This window comes from Oryx dammah, unplaced genomic scaffold (assembly GCF_014754425.2).
Source record: "Oryx dammah isolate SB20612 unplaced genomic scaffold, SCBI_Odam_1.1 HiC_scaffold_23, whole genome shotgun sequence".
NCBI lineage: Eukaryota > Metazoa > Chordata > Mammalia > Artiodactyla > Bovidae > Oryx > Oryx dammah.
Window position 1 is genome coordinate 25802793 of NW_024070207.1, and position 26749 is coordinate 25829541.

The following is a 26749-nucleotide window of genomic DNA, read 5'->3' on the forward strand; positions in this document are numbered from 1 at the left end:
GGTACTCATTGATCTGTGCATTCTGTCATTACAGGTTCATTTGCATTCTGGGATTTTAACCAAATGAAATCACACTCTATGTATTTTTCTAATGACTTCTTTCAGTCAGCATGGTGGTTTTAAGATGCATCTATATTGTTTCATGCATTAATAATTGTTCCATTTTATTGATGCTTTCCATTTTGAAGATATACCCCAATTTCCATTGTATACCACAATTTGTTTATCCATTCATATGTTGATACACATTTGGGTTGTTCCAGTTTGGGCTCTTACAAATAGAATTGCTACGAACATTTGCATACAAGTCAATCTGAACATATGTTTTCATTTCTCACAGATGCATATCTGGAAGTGGAATAGCTGGATCATATTGTAGGCTTATGTTAAAATTTTTCAGAAACTGTCAAAACGCTTTCCAAATTGGTCATAACCATGGTACATTTCCACAAGCAGAGTATGAGATTTCCAGTTGCTGCACATCCTTGCTAACACTTGATATGGTCAGTTTTAAAATTTTTGTCTATTCTAATGGGCATGTGGTGGTATCTCAATGTGGTTTTTATTTCCTTTCCCCAAAGACTAATGACTTCAAGTATTTTTTCATGACCTTATTGGCCATTTCTCTCTTCTTTTTGTCAAATGTATGTTGAAATATTTTTTGCATTGTTATTTTATCTTATTATTATTGACTGTGTGTGTGTGCATATTCTGGATATTTCCTTTGTTTGATATACGTATTGTGAATATTTTCCCCAGTATCTGGCTTGGCTTTTCTTTTTCTCAATGGTGCACTTTAAAAATTTAAAAAAAAAAAAACTTACTGGAGTTTTGCATTTGTGTTATACCTATAGATTTGGGGAAAATTGTCACTTAACATTATTGAATCATGGTATATTTCTGTACTTTTTAATTTCCCTCAGTTTTGTTTTGCAATTTCCAAGTAGAGAAATTCAATTGGATTTATTTATAAATATTTTACATGTTAGTGCTCTTGTGAATAGGTTTGTTTTTTGAGTTTCATTTTCCAATTGTTTGCTCTTGGTATTGTTGCTGTTGTTCAGTTGCTAAGTCATGTCTGACTCATGATCCCATGGAGTGCAGCATGCCAGGCCTCCCTTCTTTTACTATCTCCCGGAGTTTGCTCAAACTCATGTCCATTGAGTCGGTGATGCCATCTGAACAGCTCATCTTCTGTTGCCCCCTTCTCCTAATGCCCTCAACCTTTCCCAGCATCAGGGTCTTTTCCAATGAGGTGGCTTTTCACAACTGATGGCCAAAGTATTAGAGCTTCAACTTCAACATCAGTCCTTCCAATGAATATTCAGGACCAAATTCCTTTACAATTGACTGGTCTGATCTCCTTGCAGTCCAAGGGACTCTCAAGAGTCTTCTCCAGCACCACAATTCGAAAGTATCCATTCTTCAGCGCTCAGCTTTCTTTATGGTCCAACTCTCACATCCATACATGACTACTGGAAAAACCATAGCTTTGACTAGATGGACCTTTGTCAGCAAAGTGATGTCTCTGCTTTTGAATACACTGTCTAAGTTTGTCATAGCTTTTCTTCTAAGTAGCAGGTGTCTTTTAATTTAGTGGTTGCTGTCACTGTACACAGTAATTTTGGAGCCCAAGAAAATAAAATCTGTCACTGTTTCCACTTTTTCCCCATCTATCTGCCATGAAGTGACGGGACCAGATGCCATAATTTTAGTTGTTTGACTGTTGAGTTTTAAACCAGCTTTTTCACTCTCCTCTTTAACCCTCATCAAGAAGCTCTTTAGTTCCTCTTTGTTTTCTGCCATTAGAGTTGGTATCAGTTCAGTTTAGTAACTCAGTCGTGTCCGACTTTTTGCGACCCCATGGACTGCAGCACGCTAGGCTTCCCTGTCCACTATCAACTCCTGGAGCTTACTCAAACTCATGTCCATCGAGTTGGTGATGCCATCCAACCATCTCATCCTCTGTCATCCCCTTTTCCTCCCACCTTCAATCTTCCCCAGCATCAGGGTCTTTTCCAATGAGTCAGTTCTTTGCATCAGGTGGCCAAAGCATTGGAGTTTCAACTTCAGCATCAGTCCTTCCAGTGAATATTCCGGACTGATTTCCTTTAGGATGGACTGGTTGGATCTCCTTGCAGTCCAAAGGAGTCTCGAGAGTCTTCTCCAATATCACAGTTCAAAGGCATCAATTCTTCGGCTCTCAGCTTTCTTTATAGTCTACCTCTCACATCTGTACATGACTATTGGAGAAACCATAGGACTAGACCGACCTTTTTTTGCAAAAGTTGGTATATAAGGATGCAACTGATTTTCTACATTAACCCTGTATTCTGTGACCTTGCTAAGTTCACTTATTAGTTCTAACATTTGTTTTCTAGATTCTCTGGGATTTTATACATTAATAATCATATCATCTACAAATAGGGATTTAAAAAATCTCAGTGCTTTCAATTTCTTTCTTTCTTTTCAATGCCTGGGACCTTCAATACCATGTTGAATACAAGAGAAGACAGTAGCATCCTTGCCTTGTTCCCATCTTAAAGAAGAACAATTCAATCTTTCACCATCAATTATGATGCTAGCTATTGGTATTTCATAGATGATCTTTATTCATTTGAGAAAGTTTTTTTTTTTACTATTTCTAATTTTCTGAAAATTTTAGTCATCAGCGGACATTGGATTTTGTCATATGCTCTTTCTACATCTATTGAAATGATTGTATGGATTTTCTTTCTTATCCTGTTAATATGGTGAATTACATTGATGGATTTTTAATGTTAAATTAACCTTGCATTCTGGAATAAACCCTACTTAGTCCAGAGGAGCTTGATGGGGTACAGTCCATGTGGTCACAAAGAGGGGGACACAACTGAGGGACTGAGCATGCCTGCAAGCAGAGTCTTGAAGTATGATTCTTTATTTAGTAATGTTTTGTTAAGGATTTTTGCCTCTATATTTATGAAGAATATTGATGTGTAATTTTATTTTTACAGTATCTTTCGCATGTCTTGGTGTTAAGGCTATGCTAGCCTTACAAAATGAGCTAGACGGTATTCCCTCTTCCTGTTTTCTGGAATGTGTTTGTAAAATTGGTGCTATTCAGTGATGAAGCCATGCAGTTTTCTTTTGGAAAAGTTTTTTAATAAAAAATTCAACTTGTTTAATAGATAGAGGGATATTCAGACTTTCTGCTTCTTGTGTCTATTTTGGTAAACTATATTTTTCAATAAATTTGTCCTTTTCATCCATGTTGAATATGTTGACATTATGTCATTCACAACGTTTTCTTATTATCCTTTAACCACTGTAGACTCTATGGTGACAACCTTTAGCTATAGTTGTTATTACTATATATGCATTATGCAATGTATGATAACGTGATAGATTTATTATTGTTAAAATTAGCTAGTATATAAATATTTAAAATTTTTAAGTCAAAAATATTATAAGTAACTTGCATAAATAAAAACTCCTTGGTGTCTTCAATTAAATTTTTTAAGGTTGCAAAGGGCTTCTGAGAACCACTAATGTATACAATATTCCAATCTCTCTATGTGCCATTATTTATCTATCTATTCTATGGCTGATGGACAATTGGTTTTTCTAAAGGTTTTGGTTATTACAAATAAAATACGATGGCTATTTTTGTATATATCTCAGGGTGGATGTATATACTCATTGCTCTTAGATATCTAAAAGTGGAATGGCTAAGTCTCCTGGTATTAGTATTTTTAAATGGATAGTGGTGAATATCAAACTCTGTTGAATCAGATTCTTTTGAATATATTTCAAAGATAATATTCTGTAACATATATTTATGCAAAGGGTGTCAGTTTTAAATTCATCTTCAGCTCATTACTCTTCTTACTTGACACATTCCCCTTGGTGAGTTCATACACATGCTAATCTGTCCCAGATCTTTTTCTCCAACTCAGAATTATCTCTTGAGTATTAGACTTCTATATATGACAAATTGCTGGACATCTCAATGTCCCGTTCATGATCCACAGAGCAACAACGCAAACATCACTTAAATGGAACTTGAAACTGGCTATTCTTCCCATATTCTCTACCCAGAAGCCCACTCTAGAGAACTGGGCCTCATCTTAGGTTCCATCTTCACACTTAATCCCCACAACCAGGCAGTCACCAAATCCTCTCAGTTTTTCTGCCTAAATGTTACTTAAATTCTTCTCTTCCACCATCCTATTGTCACTGTCCTTTTTATTTCCTTCTCCACCACCACAAAGGCATCATAATTAGTCTCCAAGCATCTAGCCTTTTTTCTGCTATCTTAACCAATACTTTAATTTTTTTAAGTTACAAGTGTAAAATAATAGCAAAAGGGAAAAGAAAGATATCAGTTACTGAGTTTCTATGCTTTATCAGGTAGTGTGCTAGGCACATATTACCTATATTATCATATGCTATTTAAAAACAGTCCTGTGGAGTAGATCTTTTCCCCTATTTTAAAAATGAGGAAACAAAGACTCAAAGTAAATTACTTACAAATACTACCATATTACAGATGTGGATAATAAATAGGAGAGGTCTAATTTAAAATTAGGTCTCTGGTTGATGCATATAGCCTTAATTCCTTCAAGTCTCTCTTCCACTTTGAATCCAGAGAGACCAAAGTAAATCACAAATGTGCACCTCATTCTTCCATAAAAATTTTCAATGCCTCCCTATGTCTGTCCACAGGGTTAAAGTCCAAGTTCCTGTGCAAGGTATTCAATGCCCTCATTCATCTACCCCTCCCTCACCCCCATCTACCTCTTCATCTAATTTCCCTCCACTGGCCCTTACTCACAAGTAATACTGTGTGGTTTCTCATTCTCCTGAATATATTTTGCTGCTTTGTGTCAGTTTAATCCCTTGGAAAAGCAGATGTCAGATGGGACTGGACATGCAAAATATTTATTGGAAGAACCATTTTTAAAGGATAAAAGGGAGCAAGCAAGAAGAGGTGGGAAGAGCTTAGAAACTATGTTACAAGTCTGATACTTGTGAAAGAAAAGAGGAAAGGAAGATCAAGTAGGAAGAGTCTCATAATGCGATGCAGTTCTAAGAAAGTCTTGGACAAGGCGGATGCGGAGTACTCAAGCAAAAATTGCGCATTAAAAGAATCTCATAATAGGCAGAAATGGACTGGTACTAGTAACCATGCTGTGCCCTGTCATTGTCTGAGAATTCCCCCGGGGAGGAAGCATGGCCTGGTGGAAAAGCTGCAATGGACTCAAAGGTACTATAACTAGAGTCTGTTGGTCATCAATGATCTCCAAAGCAGGTTCTTTCACAGTGAGATCTGAGTGGATGATTGATGTGACTCCTACATGATCTTATTCCTATAGGACTTGTCCATTCTTCTCTCTACCACTATAATTTAAGCTGAGCAATCAGATCCTTCAGGAAGCCTTCCCTGACACACCCAGGCTGTGTCAGGAGCCCTCTTGGAGCATAATTCTATTATAGCACTAAGGCTGTATATTGTCACCCTGCTTATTTAACTTCTATGCAGACTACATCATGAGAAATGCTGGGCTGGAAGAAACACAGCTGGAATCAAGATTGCCGGGAGAAATATCAATAATCTCAGATATGCAGATGATACCACCCTTATGGCAGAAAGTGAAGAGGAACTAAAAAGCTTCCTGATGAAAGTGAAAGAGGAGAGTGAAAAAATTGGCTTCAAGCTCAACATTCAGAAAACAAAGATCATGGCATCCAGTCCCATCACTTCATGGCAAATAGATGGGGAAACAGTGGAAACAGTGGCTGACTTTATTTTGGGGGGCTCCAAAATCACTGCAGATGGTGATTGCAACCATGAAATTAAAAGACACTTACTCCTTGGAAGAAAAGTTATGACCAACCTAGATAGCATATGCAAAAGCAGAGACATTACTTTGCCGACTAAGGTCTGTCTAGTCAAGGCTATGGTTTTTCCTGTGGTCATGTATGGATGTGAGAGTTGGGCTGCGAAGAAGGCTGAGAGCCAAAGAATTGATGCTTTTGAACTGTGGTGTTGGAGAAGACTCTTGAGAGTCCCTTGGACTGCCAGGAGATCCAACCAGTCCATTCTGAAGGAGATCAGCCCCAGGATTTCTTTGGAAGGAATGATGCTAAAGCTGAAACTCCAGTACTTTGGCCACCTCATGTGAAGAGTTGACTCATTGGAAAAGACTCTGAGGCTGGGAGGGACTAGGGGCAGAAGGAGAAGGGGACGACCGAGGATGAGATGGCTGGATGGCATCACTGACTCGATGGACGTGAGTCTGAGTGAACTCCGGGAGTTGGTGATGGACAGGGAGGCCTGGCGTGCTGAGATTCTTGGGGTCGCAAAGAGTCGGACATGACTGAGCGACTTAACTGAACTGAACTGATACTTATGAATCTGTTTCTACTACTTGAACACAAGCAACTTGAAGGCAAGAATTGTGTCCCATTTTTCACAATATTCCCAACACATGACCTTGTGCTAACTTAGCATTTGTTCCATGAATGAATGAGTAAATGAAGAAATAAATACCCAAACTCAGTGCTCTTACCCCTGATACATATCTGCTCTAAGCAAACTGGTCCATTGAGTCATGGAAGCATTATTTTTGTTTATGTCTCCTTGTTTTCCTTCATGTCTCTCATCTTACCTAATTCTCTTCTCTGTCTTATTGAGTTATGTTCATCCTATAAGACTCTGCTTAGTCCAAACTTAGCTTAAGACCAGGCCTTTTACATCTATTTCCATCTGCTCTAGTTTCCTATTCTCTGAATTCTCACTGTACTTGACAGTCTGAACCATATACATGATCATAAGAGCTCTTGCATTGCTCACTAATTATTTCTGGGGTTTTGAGCCTAGTTTGCCAATTGGATGGTAATACCATAAGAGAAGGGTCTATGTTGTATCCCCCCTTCCCTATCCCCCCTTTAATACAGAGCATAATGCAAAGTACTGATTACAAAATTTTAAACCTTTCAACAAAGTCAGTCTCTACACACAGTTACCCGAGGAGTGTGAAACTCTCTTTTCCTAGAAATTACTGTATATAAGCGGGTTGACCATTCTTGAAACTTGTTCAAGAGCCCTCTACTGCCAAGTGGTTCGATCAGAAATGTGAAGGGCGTAGAAACACTTAACTGAGATCTAAAATTTATGTGACAGGAGTGATTTTTTTTCTTAATGAGAGATTCATTCTAATTACTCTATTACACTTCTTCTACATGAAGGTAGCATTGTTTGATATTCCTCTGTTATTTGATACACCCCCAAGAATCTCCGATCCCAGCATATATGATCTATTCAGTCATTAATTCATTCAACATATATTTGGTGAACATCTGAAGACATAGGTCAGTATAATGTCTAAGGTTCCAGATAATAGAACCAGAATGTTTGGGTTCAAATCCTGGCTTTACCACTTTCTAGTTGTGTGAATGCAAAGTACTTAGCATCTTTGTGCCATCTGTAAATGGGGATGATAAAAAAGAATACATACATTGTATTGAATAATCAATATTATAAATTGCTGAGAACAGTGTTGGCACAAAACAAGTGCTATATAGTTTTTAGTTATATAAACTATTACAGTTGTAATCATTACTATATACCCACTATGTCTACTGCTGTTTCTCCCTTCTTCTTGCATACAACTTCTTCCATTCACTAAAATGTTCTGAGAGGATATTTTCTCTAGAAGGCCCCTCTCTCATAGTCAGCATACATTACTGGGAACTTTGGTTACTCAATCAGATGTACTACTTGATATCTTTGGTTTTTTTCATACAATGAGAAACAGAACAGGAAAATTTTAATGCGTGACCATTGAGTACAAATAGGAAGAGTATTAATTAGATTGGAAATAAGGAAAATGAAAGTTTTAGTCTCTCAGTTGTTTCTGACTCTTTGTGACCTCTTGGACTGTACCCCACCAGGCTCCTCTGTCCATGAAATTCACCAGGCAAGAATACTGGAGTGAGTTGCCATTCCTTTCTCCAGGGGATCTTCCTAACCCAGGGATCGAACCAAGGTCTCCTGCATTGCAGGCAGATTTTTACCATTTAAGCCACAAGTGAGTGTATGGAAATAAGGAGACCTCGGTTCTAGTAGTTGTCCTGTCATTTTTATCTGCCCTTTGTGTGATGTTGGACAACTGTTTTTAATCTTTTCCAGTTTCCGTTAAAAGAAGCAACAGTTAGAACCGAATATGGAACAAACTGGTTCAAAATTGGGAAAGGAATACATCAAGGCTATGTATTGTCACCTTGCTTATTTAACTTATATGCAGAGTACATCATACAAAATGCTGGGCTGGATGAAGCTCAAGCTGGAGTCAAGATTGCTGGGAGAAACATCAATAACCTCAGATATGCAGATGACACCACCCTTATGGCAGAAAGTGAAGAGGAACTAAAGAACCTCTTGATGAAAGTGAAAGAGGAGACTAAGAAAGCTGGTTTAAAACTCAACATTCAAAAAACTAAGATCATGGCATTAGGTCCCATCAATCATGACAAATAGATGGGGGGAAAGTGGAAATAGTAACAGACTTTATTTTCTTGGGCTTCAAAATCACTGCAAATGGTGACTGTGGCCATGAAATTAAAAGACACTTGATCATTGGAAGAAAGGCTATGACAAACCTAGACAGTGTATTCAAAAGCAGAGACATCACTTTGCTGACAAAGATCCATCTAGTCAAAGCTTTTTCCAGTAGTCATGTATGGATGTGAGAGTTGGACCATAAAAAGGTTGAGTACTGAAGAATTGATGCTTTTGAACTGTGGTGTTGGAGAAGACTCTTGAGAGTCCCTTGATCAGCAAGGTAATCAAACCAGTAAAGGAAATCAGTCCTGAATATTCATTGGAAGGACTGATGCTGAAGTTGAAGCCCAATACTTTGGCCACCTGATGTGAAGAGCCGACTCATTGGTAAAGATCCTAATTCTGGGAAAGATTGAAGGCAGGAAGAAAAGGGGACAACAGATGAGATGGTTGGATGGCATCACTGATTCAGTGGACATGACTTTGGGCAAACTCTGGGAGATTATGAAGGACAGGGAAGCCTGACGTGCTTCAGTCCATGGGGTTGCAAAGAGTTGGACATGACTGAGTGACTGAACAGCAGCAATTTTCCATTGAGTCATTTTTAAAATTAGTTGGTCTAGAACAATAGTTTTCAAATGTTTATTATTTATTTGTATCAGTGGAAACTTTTTTCACATAAATATTAGATAGAAGTTCAAAATATAAACATGCAGTTGCTGCTTTAGTTAAAGAGAAGATGAAGAGCTTCCAAAGACACCTGTTAGTTAAGCATTGGGCCATAGGCACTGGAACCACAGAATTGAATCAGTGTTGTAGTAAATCAGTTCTCCTAGAGCAAGTAAACCTTGATCAGTAATTTTCCTACCATAGCCAACCTTCAAGGCATAAGAATTGCCATGCTTTACTGTGTGCAAACAAACACTCTTTAGGAATAAAACCAGTCCATTAGCCCAGGTCAGCTAATTACAATACCTACCTAGCGAAGAGCAAGTCTCTGAAGGTTATGCTAGAGGTAGGTGAGGTTTCAGAGAAAAATAAGGGGAAGTTGCTAAGCTGCTAAGTTGCTTCAGTCGTGTCTGACTCTGAGCGACCCCATAGACGGCCGCCCACCAGGCTCCCCCGTCCCTGGGATTCTCCAGGCAAGAACACTGGAGTGGGTTGCCATTTCCTTCTCCAATGCATGAAAGGGAAAAGGGAAAGTGAAGTCGCTCAGTCGTGGCCAACTCTTAGCAACCCCATGGACTGCAGCCCACCAGGCTCCTCCATCCATGGGATTTTCCAGGCAACAGTACTGGAGTGGGGTGCCATTGAGGTAAGAATAAAAAGACATAGAAAGAGACAGTCTCTGAAGAAGGCAAACTCAGGTAGGTGTCATAAACACACAAAAGCATCATGAATTTTTAGGATACTGGTGTGTTGGCAGTAGGGGAAGAGACATGGAAAGGGAAGAATAAAAAGCAGTTGCAAACAAACTTCTTTCACAATGTCACCATTTTGCTTGGAAATGGCCTTTTTTAACTAGTGGAGGGAAAATGGAATCAAGGGTATCCCACAAAAGATGCAACACTCAAATGTTTTTCTACTTGAATTTGGATTTTTAAAATTTACATTTGAATATATGTTGTAGGAGTTCTCTTGAAAGTAAATATGACATGACTCAGGAGTAGGTGAGTAGTTTTCTTCTCCTGCTTTGCTATTCAATTACTTGCTGCAGCCCTGCTTCATGTTATCAACCATTATTTTTCAATGTGATATTTAATTTTTCCATAATCTCCATCAGCTTGCCGATTAGTAGCCACTCCTCCATTTGTATTGACAACTGACCATTTCTCTTTTTTGTGTAGAGTGCAAAATCTAAAATCTACTTCCAACTAATAGTGTTGAGTAAGCCTCTCTTATATATTTGGCACTTTTTAGTATAGGAAAGAGAGTAATGTGAGTTTGAAAGGATGTCTCAGACTTCCCTGGTGGTCCACTGGATAGGTGTCCACCTGCCAATGAAGGAGACATGGGTTCCATCCCCGGTCTGGAAATATTCTACATGCCATGGCAACTAAGCAGGTGCATCACAGCTGCTGAAGCCCAAATGCTCTACAGCCCATACTCCATAAGAGAAGCCACTGCAATGAGAAGCTGATGCATCAAAACTAGAGAAAGCCCATGTGCAACAATGAAGATCCAGAGCAGCCAAAAATAAATAAATAAATATTTTTTTAAAGCAAGCAAACCATGAATAGTTACTTTAAATGACTCAATAAATTTATTTTAAAAAAAGAAAGAAAGAAAGTTTGTTTTTGTAGACAAATTCAATGAAAGGTATAAAGATATCCATGAAGCTGTGAATTAGGTGATTTAGGCATAAACCATCAGTAGTCTTCTTATACTGAGGCTGTAGTTGCTCAATAAAGTTATTGATATCAGGACATTGAGAGTATGTGCTAAGTCATGTCAGTCGTGTCTGACTCATTGCAACCCTTTGAGCTGTAGCCCACCAAATTCCTCTGTCCATGGGATTCTCCAGGCCTGAATACTGGAGTGCCCTTCTCCAGAGGATCTTTCTGACCCAGGGATTGAATCCGTGTCTCTTACATCTCCTCCATTGGTAGGAGGATTCTTTATCACTAGCACCACCTGGGAAGGGAACAGAGAAATGAGGCAAGTGGGACAATGCTTAAGGGTTAATGCTTTATTTATTTATTGCAATCAGTGACTTTATTCAAATTCAAATTACCCTCTTTATAGGAGAGGGTAATTACATATTACATATACATATTAATTACCATGTCCCTACCCACCCACTACCCCCCACCATAGTCTTAGGTTACCACTAGTCTACTTTCTAACTATGCATGGTAGTTTATATGTAGAGGATTTCTGGAAACTGACCATGGTGATGGTCATTGATATCTGTGATTATGATTCAAAAACTGAATTGTACACTTTAAATAAATGAATTGTATATGTGAACTGTATCTCAATAAAGTTGTTTTTTTTAAAAAAAAAGTCTTATACACCAATGTTCATAGCTGCATTATTTATAATAGACCAAAAGTGGAAACAACCCAAATATCCATCAGCTGAAGAATGGATAAACAAAAATTGGTATATCTATACAATGAAATATTATGCAGTCATTAAAAAGGAATGGACTACTGATACAGGGTACTACATGATGAACCTACCTCAAAAACATTATGGTAAGTAAAAGAAACTAGACACAAAGGGCTACATACTGTGATCCCATCTATGTGCAATGTTCAGAATAGGTAGATCTGTAGAGACACAGATTTGTTCCTGGGGATGTGGGTAGATGGGACTTGGGAGTGGCTATTAACAAGTATAGATTTCTTTTGGGGGATGATGGAAATTTTCTTATTAGACAGTGGAGATAATTATACAATATTGTGTGTATATTAGAAATCACTGTACTGTACACTTTAAAATGGTGAATTTTTACGTTAGTTTATCTCAGTTTAAAAACTGCCCCCAAAAAGGCTATACAGGAGCAAATCCTGATTAATGGTAGTCCTGGGTGAAATAAAGGAACATGGGGACAGTTAGTCAAAAGAACCAGAAGCCTGGAGAGGAGTTTTAAGGATAGACTAGTCAAAATCATCCAAATAATTTCCCATGTGCTTATTCCATTCTCACCAGGCATCTTTTTTTATTATAATTTGGTTTCTTATGTACATTTCCTTTTGAAAGAAAATTTGCTGACCAGAGTTTCCCAATCTTCTTTGCTATTATATTTGTCAATAAAATAAAGTATAAATTGGATTAGAATTTTGGTTTGGTTCATCCCTCTGAGGCAGGTTGACTCTCCTTCCTCTTACTTTTAGTTTAGATGTGCAGGCTCAGACACTTATACAGAATTTGAGAAAATTTCATTATTCAAGGGACCCTCACGGAAAACACAGGGGCCAAAATGGTCAGGACTTTCTTGAGAGGCAGAGTGAGTGCATTAGGCCTTTATTGTCTCTAAGGGGTGGGACTCATTAGCTGTAGATTTGCAAGTTTTAAATTTCCCTCTTGCACCAAAGGAAGAGGCAGAGGGCTGGAGAGTTGTGAGTTTGAAATTTCCCACCTGCACTGAAAGAGAAGATACCATGACTGTAAACTTCCTAGTTTTAAATTTCCTACTGACAACAAAGGAGAGGGCACTGAGCTTTCTTATCAACCCATCAAGAAGGAGGGGCCACCTGTATGAAAGTGAAAGTGTTACTCAGTCATGTTTGACTCTGTGACCCCAAGGACTGTAGCCCACCAGTCTACAGGAGCCCACCAGTCTCCTCTGTTCATGGGAATTCTCCAGGCAAGAATACTGCTGTGAGTTGCCATTCCCTTCTCCAGGGGATCTTCCAGGTCTCCTGCATTGCAGGCAGATTGTTTACTGTTTGAGTCACCAGGGAGTGAAGTGAAAGTTGCTCAGTCCTGTCCGATTCTTTGAGACCTCATGGACTATACAGTCCAAGGAATTCTCCAGGCGGAGTGGCTAGCCTTTCCCCTCTCCAGGCGATCTTCCCAACCCAGGGGTCATCAAATCCAGGTCTCCCACATTGAAGACGTATTCTTTACCAGTTGAGTCACCAGGGAAGCCCGTGGCTAATTCATGTTGATATTTGGCAGAAACCAAAAAATTCTGTAAAGCAATTATCCCTCAATTAAAAAATAAATTTAAAGTTTTAGAAAAAGAGCTGGGAACAACCATAAATACTTTTAAGATTCTGGAACTTTAAACTTTCCATGCTGGTTATTTTTATTACTTTCTGTCTTTCCTTGTAAAGCTTATTATCAGAACCAGTAGCAAAGAGCAGTATAGGTGAGAAAGAAGACATTTGCTCAAATAGAAGAATTGGTACAGTTCAGTGGCTGATTGAACTTACATGCATAGTAGTTCCTTAACTATTGAGGCAAGGTTTTAAGTCTTGGTAACTCTTGGGAGGATGACCACTAGTGCCACAGACCTTGTGAGGAAAATTGGGAGAGGAAACTTTCTATACTGTTATACATTGTTTAGAATATGTTTCTGCAAGCAGAATCTTGGCAAGTGTTTTTCTTAACATTTTAATTATCACAGACATCTATATGACAGAGTTAGGAATAACTGAGAGATGCAACCAAAATCATATTTTAAAAACACATTTAGTTAAATTAATCAATTACTTAAATAATTATTCCTCTTACTCAACTGGTTTATGTCTTCACCTCTTGGGTACAGTATTTTTCAAACTGGAGTGTCCAGCTCCTACACATTGGGAAGACCTAGAATTCACGTTTCCACGTGCTCAGTTTGATGCGCAGCCCTGATTTCCGATTTGCAATGTGGGTTGATGTGGGTTGGACAGTGGGCTGACCGAAGTGATCTGCTTCAGCCCCAGACCCTCACCCTGACCCACGGCTTGTGACCCACAGCCCACCACCCACAAGCAGCGGATCGCTGACTTCGATAATGTGTAAAGCCTTGCACATGTCTGCGCCCGCCCTCCCTGGTCAATTAGAAAAGAACCCGGATGTTTGGGGGGGCGGGGGGAGAAGCTGGCGTCTACCCATGAGGCAGCGCGCTTAGTTATATACTTCTGCCCTCTTCTGAGGCACTCATTCCGCTCTGAGAGCCGCCGCGGGCCGTCGCTGTTGCTGCAGTCGCCGCCTAATGTTTTCGCGCTCCTCCCTTCCCTCCTCCTCTTTCTCCTCCTCCGAGTCCCAGTCAGGCTGACCTGCCCCGCTCGCGGTAAGTGTCCCCCGCCTGCGCCGCGCGGAAGCAGGCAGGGGCTCTCCCGCGAGGCTGTGGCCACTTTGCTCTGGGGGCAGTTTAGGTGGCCCGGCTGTGAGGACTGGATCGAGGGTCTGGATGCTGGCATAGATCGCCAGGATGGCCCAGGGTGCGGGGGAGGGGACGGACTTGGCGCGGTGGCGGGTGGGCCACCATCTTGCGCCAGCCCGGAGGGGGAGGCATCTCGGAAAGGTAGTTGCTTGGCGGCAGCGTTTGGCCACCCTCAGGCCGACAGCGTTTGGCCACCCTCAGGCCGACAGCGTTTGGTCACCCTCAGGTCGGAGACGCGCGGGTTGCTGCTGTTCCTTCCTCACCTTCGGGGGCCTAAGTGTCGGTCTGTCCCAGCCTGGTTTTGGCTTTTCTTTCTGGAGGCAACTCCCTTTGGTCTTTTGTACATATGATGCCGATGTTTGGCGAGACCCGCCCACCCTCAAGGCTCTTCAGTGTTGGGAATAGAGGGGAGAGAGGGTCCCGAACTTTCTGGCTCCTGGCCCCCTTGGGCCCCTCCTTTCTGTGCTGACTCCCCCCACCCAGGATACTGGTCATTCAGTGCTTACACCCTTGTTCTTGCCAAAGGAACCTCTCTCCTTCGTAGAAATCGTGCTCCATTCCGTTATTGTCTAGAGAAGAGCCCTGAGGAGAAACGTGGAGTTAGAGACACAATTTTTTAACTGTGATCGTTGCAGGTTTTACTTAATGAGACGGAAAAATTATCTCATTCTGAGGTTTTATCTTTCTCTAGACACGGAGGGAGTTCCTCTTAACTTATCTCAAGTTTTAATGCTATTTTAAAAGAAGAGATCGGAGAAGAAAGTATCAAGTGAACTAGCTTCTTCTACATCCAAGGAGTTCTCTTTGTTTGCAAGGATTTTTTAGGTTTGTTTGTTTTTTTTAATCTGTGAACTTAAATTTTGCTTTTATTATTTTCAGGTTTGAACAGTGATTTTTAATGTCTTTTAGTGCCATTAAACATAAAATTAAAACTGAGTAGAGTTTTAACCACAAAATTCTCGTCTTAGCATTTGTGATGTGTCCTGCTTTGGGGGGGTTACAGTGAAAATTCAAATTGTCTCCTTAAGCAGAAACTTTACTAAGCCTATGAAGACACCAATTTGCTTATAAAATTAAGGCTGTGTGCCCTTGATGTGTTAACATTGGTACAAATTCCACTACAGTTGTATTTTGCATTTATACATTTCATTGCTATCACCTCCTTTGAGGTGGGCTGCAGGGTGTTGATAGACTGTTTTGAAGTTGAGGAAACAACCTCAAGGAGATTTTACCCTTAGTCCTGCGGTTAAGAGTGATAGAACCAATTCTTGAACCTAGGTCTTCTGACTCCTTAGCCAATGCTCAGTCCACTATATTATGATCCACTTTTTGTGAGAGTGAAGTGGTTAAGGAGGAAAAGCAAGTAGACTCACCTAAAACATATAGGTAGCATTTTTCCATTTTCTTTTCCTTTATATTTAAAATATTTAAGACTTCATATCAAAACAACATTGTAAATCAGCTATACTTCAGTAAAAATTTGAAAAAAAAGAATTCATATCTTTTCAACTTTTTAGTATTAAAATAATATTTCCAAGTATGTTGAAAATTTGAAAAAATTTCTATGTTGAAGGGGTCCAAATTTCAGCTTCTCCTCTTCAACCCATTTTCATCAGTTCAGTTTTCTAGTTCAATCTAATTTTTTCAGCCTAGGGTTTTACTCCTTGGCAACAGCTTTTTTAGTGGAAAAAGAGAGTAGGGGAATGGATATATATTTCTGTACCTCCTCTTCTCTTCAATTTGTTTTCTTTATTCAAGAGGGCATTTAGAACCATACCCAAATATTTCTGTTGTTCTTATTATACAGGGAAAATACCTAAATGATTAGCAATTTTTGTAAATAGAAAATAACCCATAGTTTTAGTGACAAATAAGATATTTATTGGATATTTATATTGAAAATATGTTTATTTCAAAGGTGCTTTTTTGAAGGTCAGAAGTATTTCACATATTCACCAAATATGTAACCCTGAATATTTTTCTTTTTGCTTCAGAGAAGGACTTAAAATATACATGATTTTCAGTCAAGTTGTTTTAAATAGTGACTCAAGAAGGACTTGGTTTTCTCTATGATTTGTATCAAAAGTGTATCTAGGCCTTTTTAATTCATTCCTTGCAAAGCAGTTTTCTTTTAAGAAGTGTTTTTAATAACCGTATATCAAGAAAAGTAGCCATCCCTACATACCATCTGTGTCCAATGGACTATTTTTCTTTCATTTTTTGTATTTTAAGTCATTTTAGAAATAATTGCATAAGAATAAAAAATAGTGAAACCAGTTTTATTAGATAAGTATTAATAAGACATGGTATACTCCTTTGTATGTTCTTAGAAAAACAAAAAATACATTTCAGAAATTGCTAAAAGTATCCAATTGTCTTTTTATTAGGACAGATCCTAAAGACATTTGCAGAAATGTAAATCAGTGTCATTCTTATTAGATTTTTTGTTTTTGAAAATAGTTATTTTAATTAAAAGTGTTTATATGGGCATGTGATGGGCTTTTTATTATTTTAAGTTAATATATATTTAATTTTTTCCTCAGTTTCAATTTCTAATATGGTAAGTATAAATAGATATAATCCAAATAAACAAAAAGCTCATTGGAGTCATCAGTAAGTTTTAGGAATGAAGAGTGGGCCTGAGATAAAAAGTTTGAGAACTACTAATCTGGCGTTATTTGTGACAATATTTTAACAGTTCTATACATGGACTAGAATTTTCGTTTCTTTTTAGTGCTTATATTCATCAACTTGTATGACTTTTAGTAAAGAAGGAAATGTTGAGCAAAATAAGGTAAATTACTGTATAATAATTTTTCATGTGCTTTATTTAATCTTCCAGTAGTGCTGCAGGGAAGGTATTACTGTTTTTGTTTTACAGATAGAAAAGCTAAGTTCAAAGAGATCAATTAAATATCCTATAGGTTTGGCAACCAGAAAGTGGTAGACTTCAAATTCCCACTCAGTTGTTCAGTTCCTATGTATAGTGTTCCCATAATTGTGCTCCATATCTTTACTTGATATTTTCCCTAGTGGTTTAGTTTTACTCCTATAAAATGTGAATTAACAATATATACTTCTTGAGGTTACTTTAGAAATTAGTGATTATAGAATATCTTATGAAACTTCAATGAGTATTTGTTATATAATTTGGCTTTGAAAGGTCCACTATGCACTAGTCTTTTCTCCAGGTTGTATCTTTTACATATGAATTGCAATAAAAACATCTCCTTATAGATAAAATCTTTACTCTGAATATGACATAAAAATTACTTTGTGGAAAGTATATTTTATTAGAATGGTGGTCCATCTCAAAAGCTAATGTTAAAATGTTTTAAAATATAGACAAGCTTTGCAAAATATTATGCTAATGATTTTAAATCTTAATGTCAAGTAGCTGTTTTCTACATATAGATGAATTATGAAAGTAAACTGAGACAAAAGTTGAAAACTTAAATTAGGGAAGAAATAGTAAAATTATTAAAGATCTGCTCAAAATGTACATAGACTCAAAATATACCTGTGTTCAGGCTTCCAAAAAATAACTTCCACAATATAAAAACTTGGACAAAGACAAGATGATGAGTCTATGTTTTTCTTCTAAATTATATATGATTTGTTCCTAAGACCTGGTTTGAGAGTTTGAATTGTTTTTAGGTGCCAGTGAAGTTGTCTAATAAACCAAGGTATAATACAGTGTTTCTTGGATGTCAGTACAGTACCACTTAATTCCTATTATAAGGAAAACATTTTCACAGATACCCTCTTACTTCAAGTATTTGAATATTCTTAGAATTCTTGTACAGTCATAAAATAATCAGGACTGCAAAATCAATGCTATTCAAATCAACCTTACAACATTGAATAATACACTTTGGTGAAACAAAGTCACTAACTACTTCAATTGAGTTTTTCACACCCATAATTCCTATCTACCTAGGCAGTAGCAAGATTTTTCTATTTAAACTTTTTCAGTACCTTCATTTCTCTGTACAAACTGTTATTTTTCCTTTTATTTAGTACAAATACATCATTTAGATATTCTTTCTCTCTGTTCTTTTATTAGGTACCAGCAGTAAAAGTAATAGTACTTGATGACAATGCAGTAGTAAATATAGACAAAAACATGAGCACTGATATAATAAACCAATTCAACTTCTGAGTGTTTACCCAGAGGACACAAAAACACTGACTCAAAAAGATATCTGCACCCCCATGTTCACTGCGGCATTATTATAATGTTATTATTGTAATAACCAAGACATGGAAAAATCTAAGTGTCCATCTTTAGATGAATGAATAGAGAAAATATGGAATATTATTCCACATTATTCCATGGAATATTATTGAGCTATTAAAATGAAGGAAATCCTGCCATTTGCAACAACATGAATGGACCTTTAGGGCATTATGCTAAGTCAGACAAAGAAAGACAAATAACTTGTGATCTCCCTTGTGTGTGGAATCTTTAAAACATATGCACACTTCATAGATACAGAACACAGATTGGGGGAGGGGAGGACAAAATTGGGTGGAGGTGGCCAAAAGGTACAAACTTCTAATTACAGAATAAGTCCTGGGGATGTAATATAGTGTGGTGTGACTACAATCAATAAGACTGTGCTGGGTATTTGAAAGTTGCTAAGAGAGCAGGGGGCTTCCCAGTGGTAAAAGAATCCGCCTGCCAATGCAGGAGATGCAGGTTCAATCAGTGGGTGGAGAAGATCCCCTGGAGTAGAAAGTGGTAACCCATTCCTGTATTCTTGCCTGAAAAATTCCATGACAGAGGAGCCTGGCGGGCTACAGTCCATGGGGTTGAAAAGAATCAGAAACAACTGAGCACACGCGCTACTGCAAGAGAGTAGCTCTTAAAAGATCTCATCACACACACCCCCAACAACTGTAGTGATAGATGTTAATTAGACTTACTCTGGTGATCATTTTGCAATATATACACGTGTCACATCAGAACTTGAATGTCTCCCTGTTCTACCTTCTTTTTCTCTACTCTGTAATTTTATGTCTTTGCTTCTTTGTTGGTGTCTGTCTTAGGTAGTCATTCTCCATGTAGTGATTTCCATCACCACCAGGCCTATATCCTATCAGCTTATTATATGCCTAACAGCTTTATTCAGCTATAATTCACATAGTGTACAATTCACCCATTTGAAGTGTACAATTCAGTGATTTTAGTACATCCACAGTGCTGTGCAATTATCACCACAATCAATTTTAAAACATTTTCATCACCCTGTGAAGAAACCTCATATCCATTAGGAGTCACTCATTTACCCCCCAATCCTCCCAGCTGTAAGCAACCACTACTCCACTTTCTGTTTTTATGAATTTTCCATTTCTGGAGATTTCATATAAATGAAATCATACAATATGTAGTCTTTCTAGCTTCTTTCAGTTAGTATAATCTCAAGATCTATCCATCCATTTTGTAGTATGTACCAGTACTTCATTCTTTATGACCATATTATTCCCTTGTATAGATATATCACATTTTGTTTCTCCATTAATCAGGCATTTGTGTCATTTACTTTTTTGCTATTATCAATAGTACTGCTATGAATGTTCATCTTTATGTTTTTGTGTGGACAAATGTGTTCAATTCTTTCTTGCTAGGAGTGGAATTGCTAGGTTATGTGTTAACTTTTTGCCTTTTCATACTGTTTAGGGGGAAAAGGGAGAAGAGGGCAGCAGAGAATGAGATGGTTAGATAGCATCGCTGACTCAGTGGACATGGATTTGAGCAAACTCAGGGAGATAGTGAAGGACAGGGAAGCCTGGTGTGCTGCAGTCGATGGGGCCGCAAAGAATTGGACACAACTTAGCTAAGGAAACAAGAACAAATGTTAATTTTAAGTCTTAAGTTTGTGACTGCCAAAGTTTTTTCCACAGTGTCTGCATCATTTTATATTCTTACCAGCAATATATGAAGGTTCCAGTTTCTCCATATGCTGGCCAACACGTTATTAATCTGTTCTTTTTAGTTACAACCATCCTAGTGAGTATGAAATGGCATCTTAATATTTTCAAGTATTTCATCTTGTAAAAGCACATAACATACAATTTATTATTGTAATTCTTTTAATCCACAGAGTTTTTTTTAATTTTTGTAGAATTAACTCTTAAAAGATAGCTGAATTTTAGATGTATAAGAGCTGAAACAAGATATATATATATATATATATATATATAAAATAATTATTTATACATGCAGTCTCCAAAAACTGAATGGATTATGCTCCAAGAGGTCTTTCATTAGTCAGTTACTTGAAATTCATTTTCCCCCACATAAGACCAGTCTGTTGAATTTGGGCATAGTATCCTCACCTGACGGAGAAGGCAATGGCAACTGACTCCAATACTCTTGCCTGGAAAATCCCATGGACGGAGGAGCCTGGTACGCTGCAGTCCATGGGGTTGCTAGGAATCAGACACGACTGAGTGACTTCACTTTCACTTTTCACTTTCATGGATTGGAGAAGGAAATGGCAACCCACTCCGGTATTCTTGACTGGAGGATCCCAGGGATGGGATTCTGGTGAGCTGGTGGGCTGCAGCCCTAGTGGGCTGCCGTCTATGGGGTCGCACAGAGTTGGATACGACTGAAGCGACTCAGCAGCAGCAGCAGCAGCAGCAGCATCCCTACCTGAGTCAGTAGCTGAAGTGGAGAGTTCTCTTCTGCTTATTTTGGTGTCAACTCTGGGTTGCAGAACAAGGAGACCCTTTGGAGTTGCTATTATAGGAATGCTAAGATACTCCTTACATATTTTGCTAGGTATTCCATTTCTCTAACAAATGACTTAATTTCTCATAAAATTCTTTGCCTTGCCACCAAAGCTCTGAAGTGATAATCTGAGAGTTTTTTGTGGTGATCGTTTTGGGGAGGCTTAACTGCTTTATTGGGTAACGTAGCTTTAGACTAAAGTTATGATTCTAATGGCATCTGAGAGTGTTTATGAACATACTGATTGAGGCTTCTTGGTGGCTGCTCTTGGCCTCAAAAGCTATCTCTGTAGTCATAGGCAATAGATATGACTTGTTTATATAGACTACTTGTGCATTTAGTACTAATGTAGACCTTTTGTAACAAACAATGTTGTTTACGATCATTTAATAAAAGGGTTCTATTTGAATTTCAAAGGCTGTACAGTGGTGACTCTTAAAAAATACTTTCTGTTCTTCATAGCAGTAGGTCCTTAATGCTGAGCAAGAATTGTCATGAATCTATTTGCTTGACATATGCATTAACCTTAATTCTAGTTTAGGGACAAGCAATAACTATTCAAATAATTCAGTTCAGAGGGTTCAGTAGCCACACCTCATAACTAGGGACATTTAAGTACAGAATTCACTAGAGAATTTTATAATGGTAATTCAGACATTTCTACCATTAACAACTTCTGGAGTTAGTTTTGTTTTTCCTTTGATCTAATGATTAAAGGAAATGATTTGGAATTGGAAGAAGCAAGACAGCTTGCTGTTGCTAGTCTGAGGATAAAGAAATATGTGGAGACTCAGTTAACTGTTTATCTTAATACTTTAGATTATTGATTAAGTTTTTACTTTTTTAAATAGCTGAAAAATTTTTAAGCATACTTATCTTGTATGTATAAAATATGGTATGTGCATGAGAATTCAGAATAGAAGTTATTGTTTTAAAAAAGCAATTTAAATGTTTTTTGAAAATGTTTAAATATTTTAAATGCCCAAAGAAACATAGACATTAGGTTATAAACTTGTGAAAGTAAGTACTATGATTTATCTATCAATTTTTCCTCTAGAATTAAGCACATTACATTGAGTGCAGAAGGCAATGAGTAATTTTTTAATGAATTAATCTATGATAAAATGTGTCCAACTAGTTTTCTGTTCCTTTCAGTTAGCATTGGTAAGAAACCAAAAAAAGGCCTAAAAGTTTCTTTTGAATGGCTTTTTAAAATAATATTTCTGAAATGTGAAGAATAGCAGTTAAAAATTAATGTTACTTAGCATTTCAAACTCAGATTTACTAAAACGTGTATTACAGGGTGATTACTCATTTTTATAGGATACCTTTCAAAAATTATTTGTAATTAAATAATTTGTCAGATTTCTTCAAGTAATAAATGCTATTTACATTCAGGATTTTATTTTAAAAATTTTCATTCATTCAGGAATGAACCAGTTACGAAAAGTGGGTAGTATGTATACATCAAACTCAAAAGGTAAACCGTTTGTAGAGAAAAATATTTAATGTATGAACATTTAACAAATCCACCCTAATAGTAAGTGTCTTTACTTTATAGGGCAGAAAACTAAGACCTAACTTACTACCTTGTCTGGAGTCACATGGTGAGTTTCTGGAAACTGAAATGATACCCAGAGATTTTTGAAACCCAAATATCATGTTTCAATATATTTGGTGTTACTTAAAGTGACTCATAAAATTGATTGATGTCATGTGTTAGTGCTTAGGTGACTCTGCAACTTGATGGACGACGACACCTCTTTTCAACCAAAAAGTAAGTATTGCTGCTGCAAGTGATACTAGTGTACTTGGCTCTTGTATTGATAACCTTGCTTCATGAGAAAATGTGAGAGAGACAGAGGTGGGCATATTGAAAAAAAAAACACAAAAAACCTCTTAAATTTATTGTAGTAATCTGTGTAGTTGCTAAGTCGTATCTGACTCTTTGTGACCCCATGGACTGTAGCCTGCCAGGCTCCCCTGTCCATGGTATTCTCCAGACAAGAATACTGGAGTGGGTTGCCATTTCCTCTTCCAGGACTGTAGTAATACTATAGTAAAAAAAAGAACTACATACAATAAAAATGTCAGTAAAATAGGAATGAGGTGTTTCTTCCTCATCTCCAGTATACATAATTACAAACGTTTTTCTATGTGTAGACACAAATATAAATTATTTCTAAATAAGATCAACTATATATACTATTACATGCCCTTAAAATTTTTTACTCATCAATCTATCTTGAATATAGTGATAGTGTCAGTACCCAGTTAATAAGAATGTGGAAGACCTATGTATCTATATATTAAGACCATCGTATTAACACAGATATAATTTTTTTATTATCAGTATACATGGGTCTCTCATTTTTTTTTAATTTGGCATTCCCTGACTTTGCCTAGTTTCTTAGCCCTTATATTTCCATATGTTAAGTGCTTACTACATATCCAATAGACTGCTGTGTGTAGAAGGAAATATAAAGGAAGAAGAAACTATGTTCTTTACTCTCAAGAAGCTTACTTTGGAGTTAGACATGTACAGTGGTGTATGGCAGAAAAGAAACCAATATTATAAAGCAATTATCCTTCTATTAAAAATAAATAAATTTAAAAAAGAAACAGCGAGGGACTTCCCTAGTGGTCCAGTAGTTAAGAATCCACTTGCCAATGCAGGGGACACAGGTTCAATCCCTGGTCCAGGAAAATGGGGACAGCTAAGCCGGCTTGCCCAAACTGTTGAAGCCTGGGCCCTCTAGAGCCCATGCTCTGCCACAAGTGAAGCCACCAAAATGAGAAGCCCGCTCACCACAACTAGAGAAAGCCCATGTGCAACAATGAAGACCCAGTGCAGCCAAATAAATAAAATCAATTAGATTAAAAAATAAATGAAAGATAAATTTTAAATAGCATTTTCTAATTTGAAAAAAGGATATCATCATCTAAGTCAGAACCCTGGAGTTATTAGTTTGTTTTGTTTTTTATGTTTTCAGAGTTGTCACCCCATCCACATCTCACTCCATATATCTAGCTAAGAGTGAGAGAGCAAGCAATAGAGGAGGTGTGCATACTAGGCCTCTGTACTCCCTGTTTTGTTTTTTTTCTCACAACATCCACTTTTAATAGTTTAGTTGTTAGAAATAATTACTTCCATGTTTCTAAAATTTTGAAATACTGCTGTCTCTTGAATCATCAGTTTTTGCCATTATCTAATGATTTTTCCATCAAGGAATAGCAGGATTTTAATTTTCTTACACTTCACTACCAAATAAGCATCTCCCAATGTAGTTATTTCTCAATTTCTAGTTAAATCATATTTGATGTTTTTATTGTGATGCCCACATAACAAACATTGTTTGCTAATGTATCCTCAAATTAAATTTTTTTGGTTTTTAAAATTCACTAAATTTTACTAGAATCTATAGCCAAGTCCTCTCACATCCTTCTGGCACCTCTTAACTTGATTTTCTACATGGTAAAACTTGTCAGATAATCTAACAATTTGATTGTGTGTGTGTGTGCATGCATGCACGTGCATGTGTTTGGTCTCCTAGAGACATTCCTCCTGGGAGTAATGTTCAATTCTACTCTGGCTGGTTGCTCTCTAGACTTAAAACAGCTATTGCCCTGGGACTTTCTTTTGTCTTTGATTGTGTTGAATGTCATGTTTTTTGCATTCTGTTGTCTTCCTCCTTAAGTCTCATATTTTGATATGGTCTTCCTAAGAAAATAAGGGTGAATGGGAGGTAAATTTTGTGTGATGTTGCTGGCCTTTATTCTTTTTTTTTTTTTTTTTGCTATCTAATGCATGTCCATTTATCTTACAATTATGAAAGAAACCACCCACCCTCTGCCTCATCCCCCCAAAAGAGTCTCTTTTTTTACAAACACTTAAAAGCTAACACCAAATGAAGATAGACAAGTTAATTTCAGTACAATTATTTTTCAATGAAGCTGTCATAATTAGAGTTTAAATTTCCTACAAGTGACCAATGTCCAAGTGCTGTGCTTAGTTGCTCAGTCCACTCCAACTCTTTGTGACACCATGGACTGTAGCCCACCAGGCTTCTCTGTCCCTGAGGATTCTCCAGGCAAGAATACTGGAGTGGGTTGCCATGCCCTCCTCCAGGGCATCTTCCCAACCCAGAGATTGAACCCGGGCCTCCCACATTGTAGGTGGATTGTTTAGCATCTGAGCCACAGGGAAGCCCAATGTCCAAGTGACTTATAGGGAAATCCTGATTATACAGGGAAATCCTAATTATTGACTATATTACAAGTTAGCAAATTCTAGTACAAATACAGCCTGTGTGCTGGAATAGGCTTTCCTTTTACATAGGGACTTCCCTGATAGCTCAGTTCGTGAAGAATCTGCCTGCAATGCAGGAGACACTGGTTCGATTCCTGGGTCAGGAAGATCCTCTGGAGAAGGAATAGGCTACCCACTCCAGTATTCTGGCCTGGAGAATCCCATGGACTGTACAGTCTGTGGGGTTGCAAAGAGTCAGACACAACTGAGCGACTTTCACTTACATAGGCCTCAGGTTAGTCTACATAATCCCTTAATGTCTTGGGGTTTTTTTCTTCACAAATGGCTCATTCATCATAGCTGAAGCAGCCTGGCACCCCTGATGATGTCTGGGCTCGGTCTGCCTGGGGCTGTGCTGGAGACAGCAGGCCTGGGCATGCATCACTGGTCTGGGGGCAGCAGGGCAGAGACCCAACTCCACTCCAAGCCCTGGAAGGAGGGAAGAGTTGTGGGCAGGGCTGCCTAGGACAGGGGCACTGTGCAGGACAGCCCACTTCCTGTGGCCTCGGTGGCCAGTACAGCCCTGCCCTCGGTGTATGCGGAGGAAGTGGGCAGGCTGCTTGTCCATAAGGAGATTGAGCTTCTGGAACTCAGTGAACAGGTGCTGGAAGCAGATATTCTGTGGACTCGCACTGACTTCAGTGGAAGTGTGATCCAGCCCCAGTAAGTCCTTGCACTATTTCCAGGAGTTGGTATTCAAACCTTTTGTTCACGAGGTAATGTGCGCAAGAGGAGGTACCGAGAGAGGGGGGGTACCACGAGAGGGAGGGAGGGGTACCACGAGAGAGGGGGTACCACGAGAGAGGAGGTACCACGAGAGAGAATGTACTGTGCGAAAGCGGGAACCATGTGTAGAGGCGTTACTGTATGAAGGGCATAACCATGCATAGTGGAGCCAGTGGCAGTACCACAAGAGGGGTGTACTGCGAGAGAGGTGGGTACTGTCAGAGCAGATACTGCATGTACAGGCAGTACCGGGTGAGAGGACATCGTGCGCATAGGCCACTGGTGCTATTGCAAGAGAGGGGGTACCACGAGGGGGGAAGGCGTAGCGTGAGAAGGCAACAGCGCGAGGTGGGGGAGGGGTAGTGCACAAGAGGAGTTACTGCGAGAGGGAACATACCGTGCAAGAGCACGAACCAATTGTAGAGGCGTTACCTCGTGAAAAGAGATATTGCACATAGCAGAGCCAATGGCAGTACCACAAAAGAGGGGTGTATTGCGAGAGAGGTGGGTGCTCTTGAGAGGACATAGCACGCGAAAGCGGGTACCGCATGTAGAAGCAGTACCGTGTGAGAGGACATTGTGGACATAGGCCAGTGGTGCTAT

General features: G+C 38.4%; 1 protein-coding gene across 1 annotated transcript in view; it reads left to right on the forward strand.

Annotated features, from left to right (window-relative positions):
- The first annotated feature begins 14168 nt into the window (after positions 1-14168).
- ZNF280C (zinc finger protein 280C) overlaps positions 14169-26749 on the forward strand; it is a 58120-nt gene continuing 45539 nt past the window's right edge. The window contains exons 1-3 of the mRNA XM_040266620.1: positions 14169-14279; positions 22673-22718; positions 22835-22888. Coding sequence (XP_040122554.1) covers positions 22858-22888 — 31 coding nt within the window. The 5' untranslated portion in view covers positions 14169-14279; positions 22673-22718; positions 22835-22857. The remainder of the gene's footprint in view (positions 14280-22672; positions 22719-22834; positions 22889-26749) is intronic.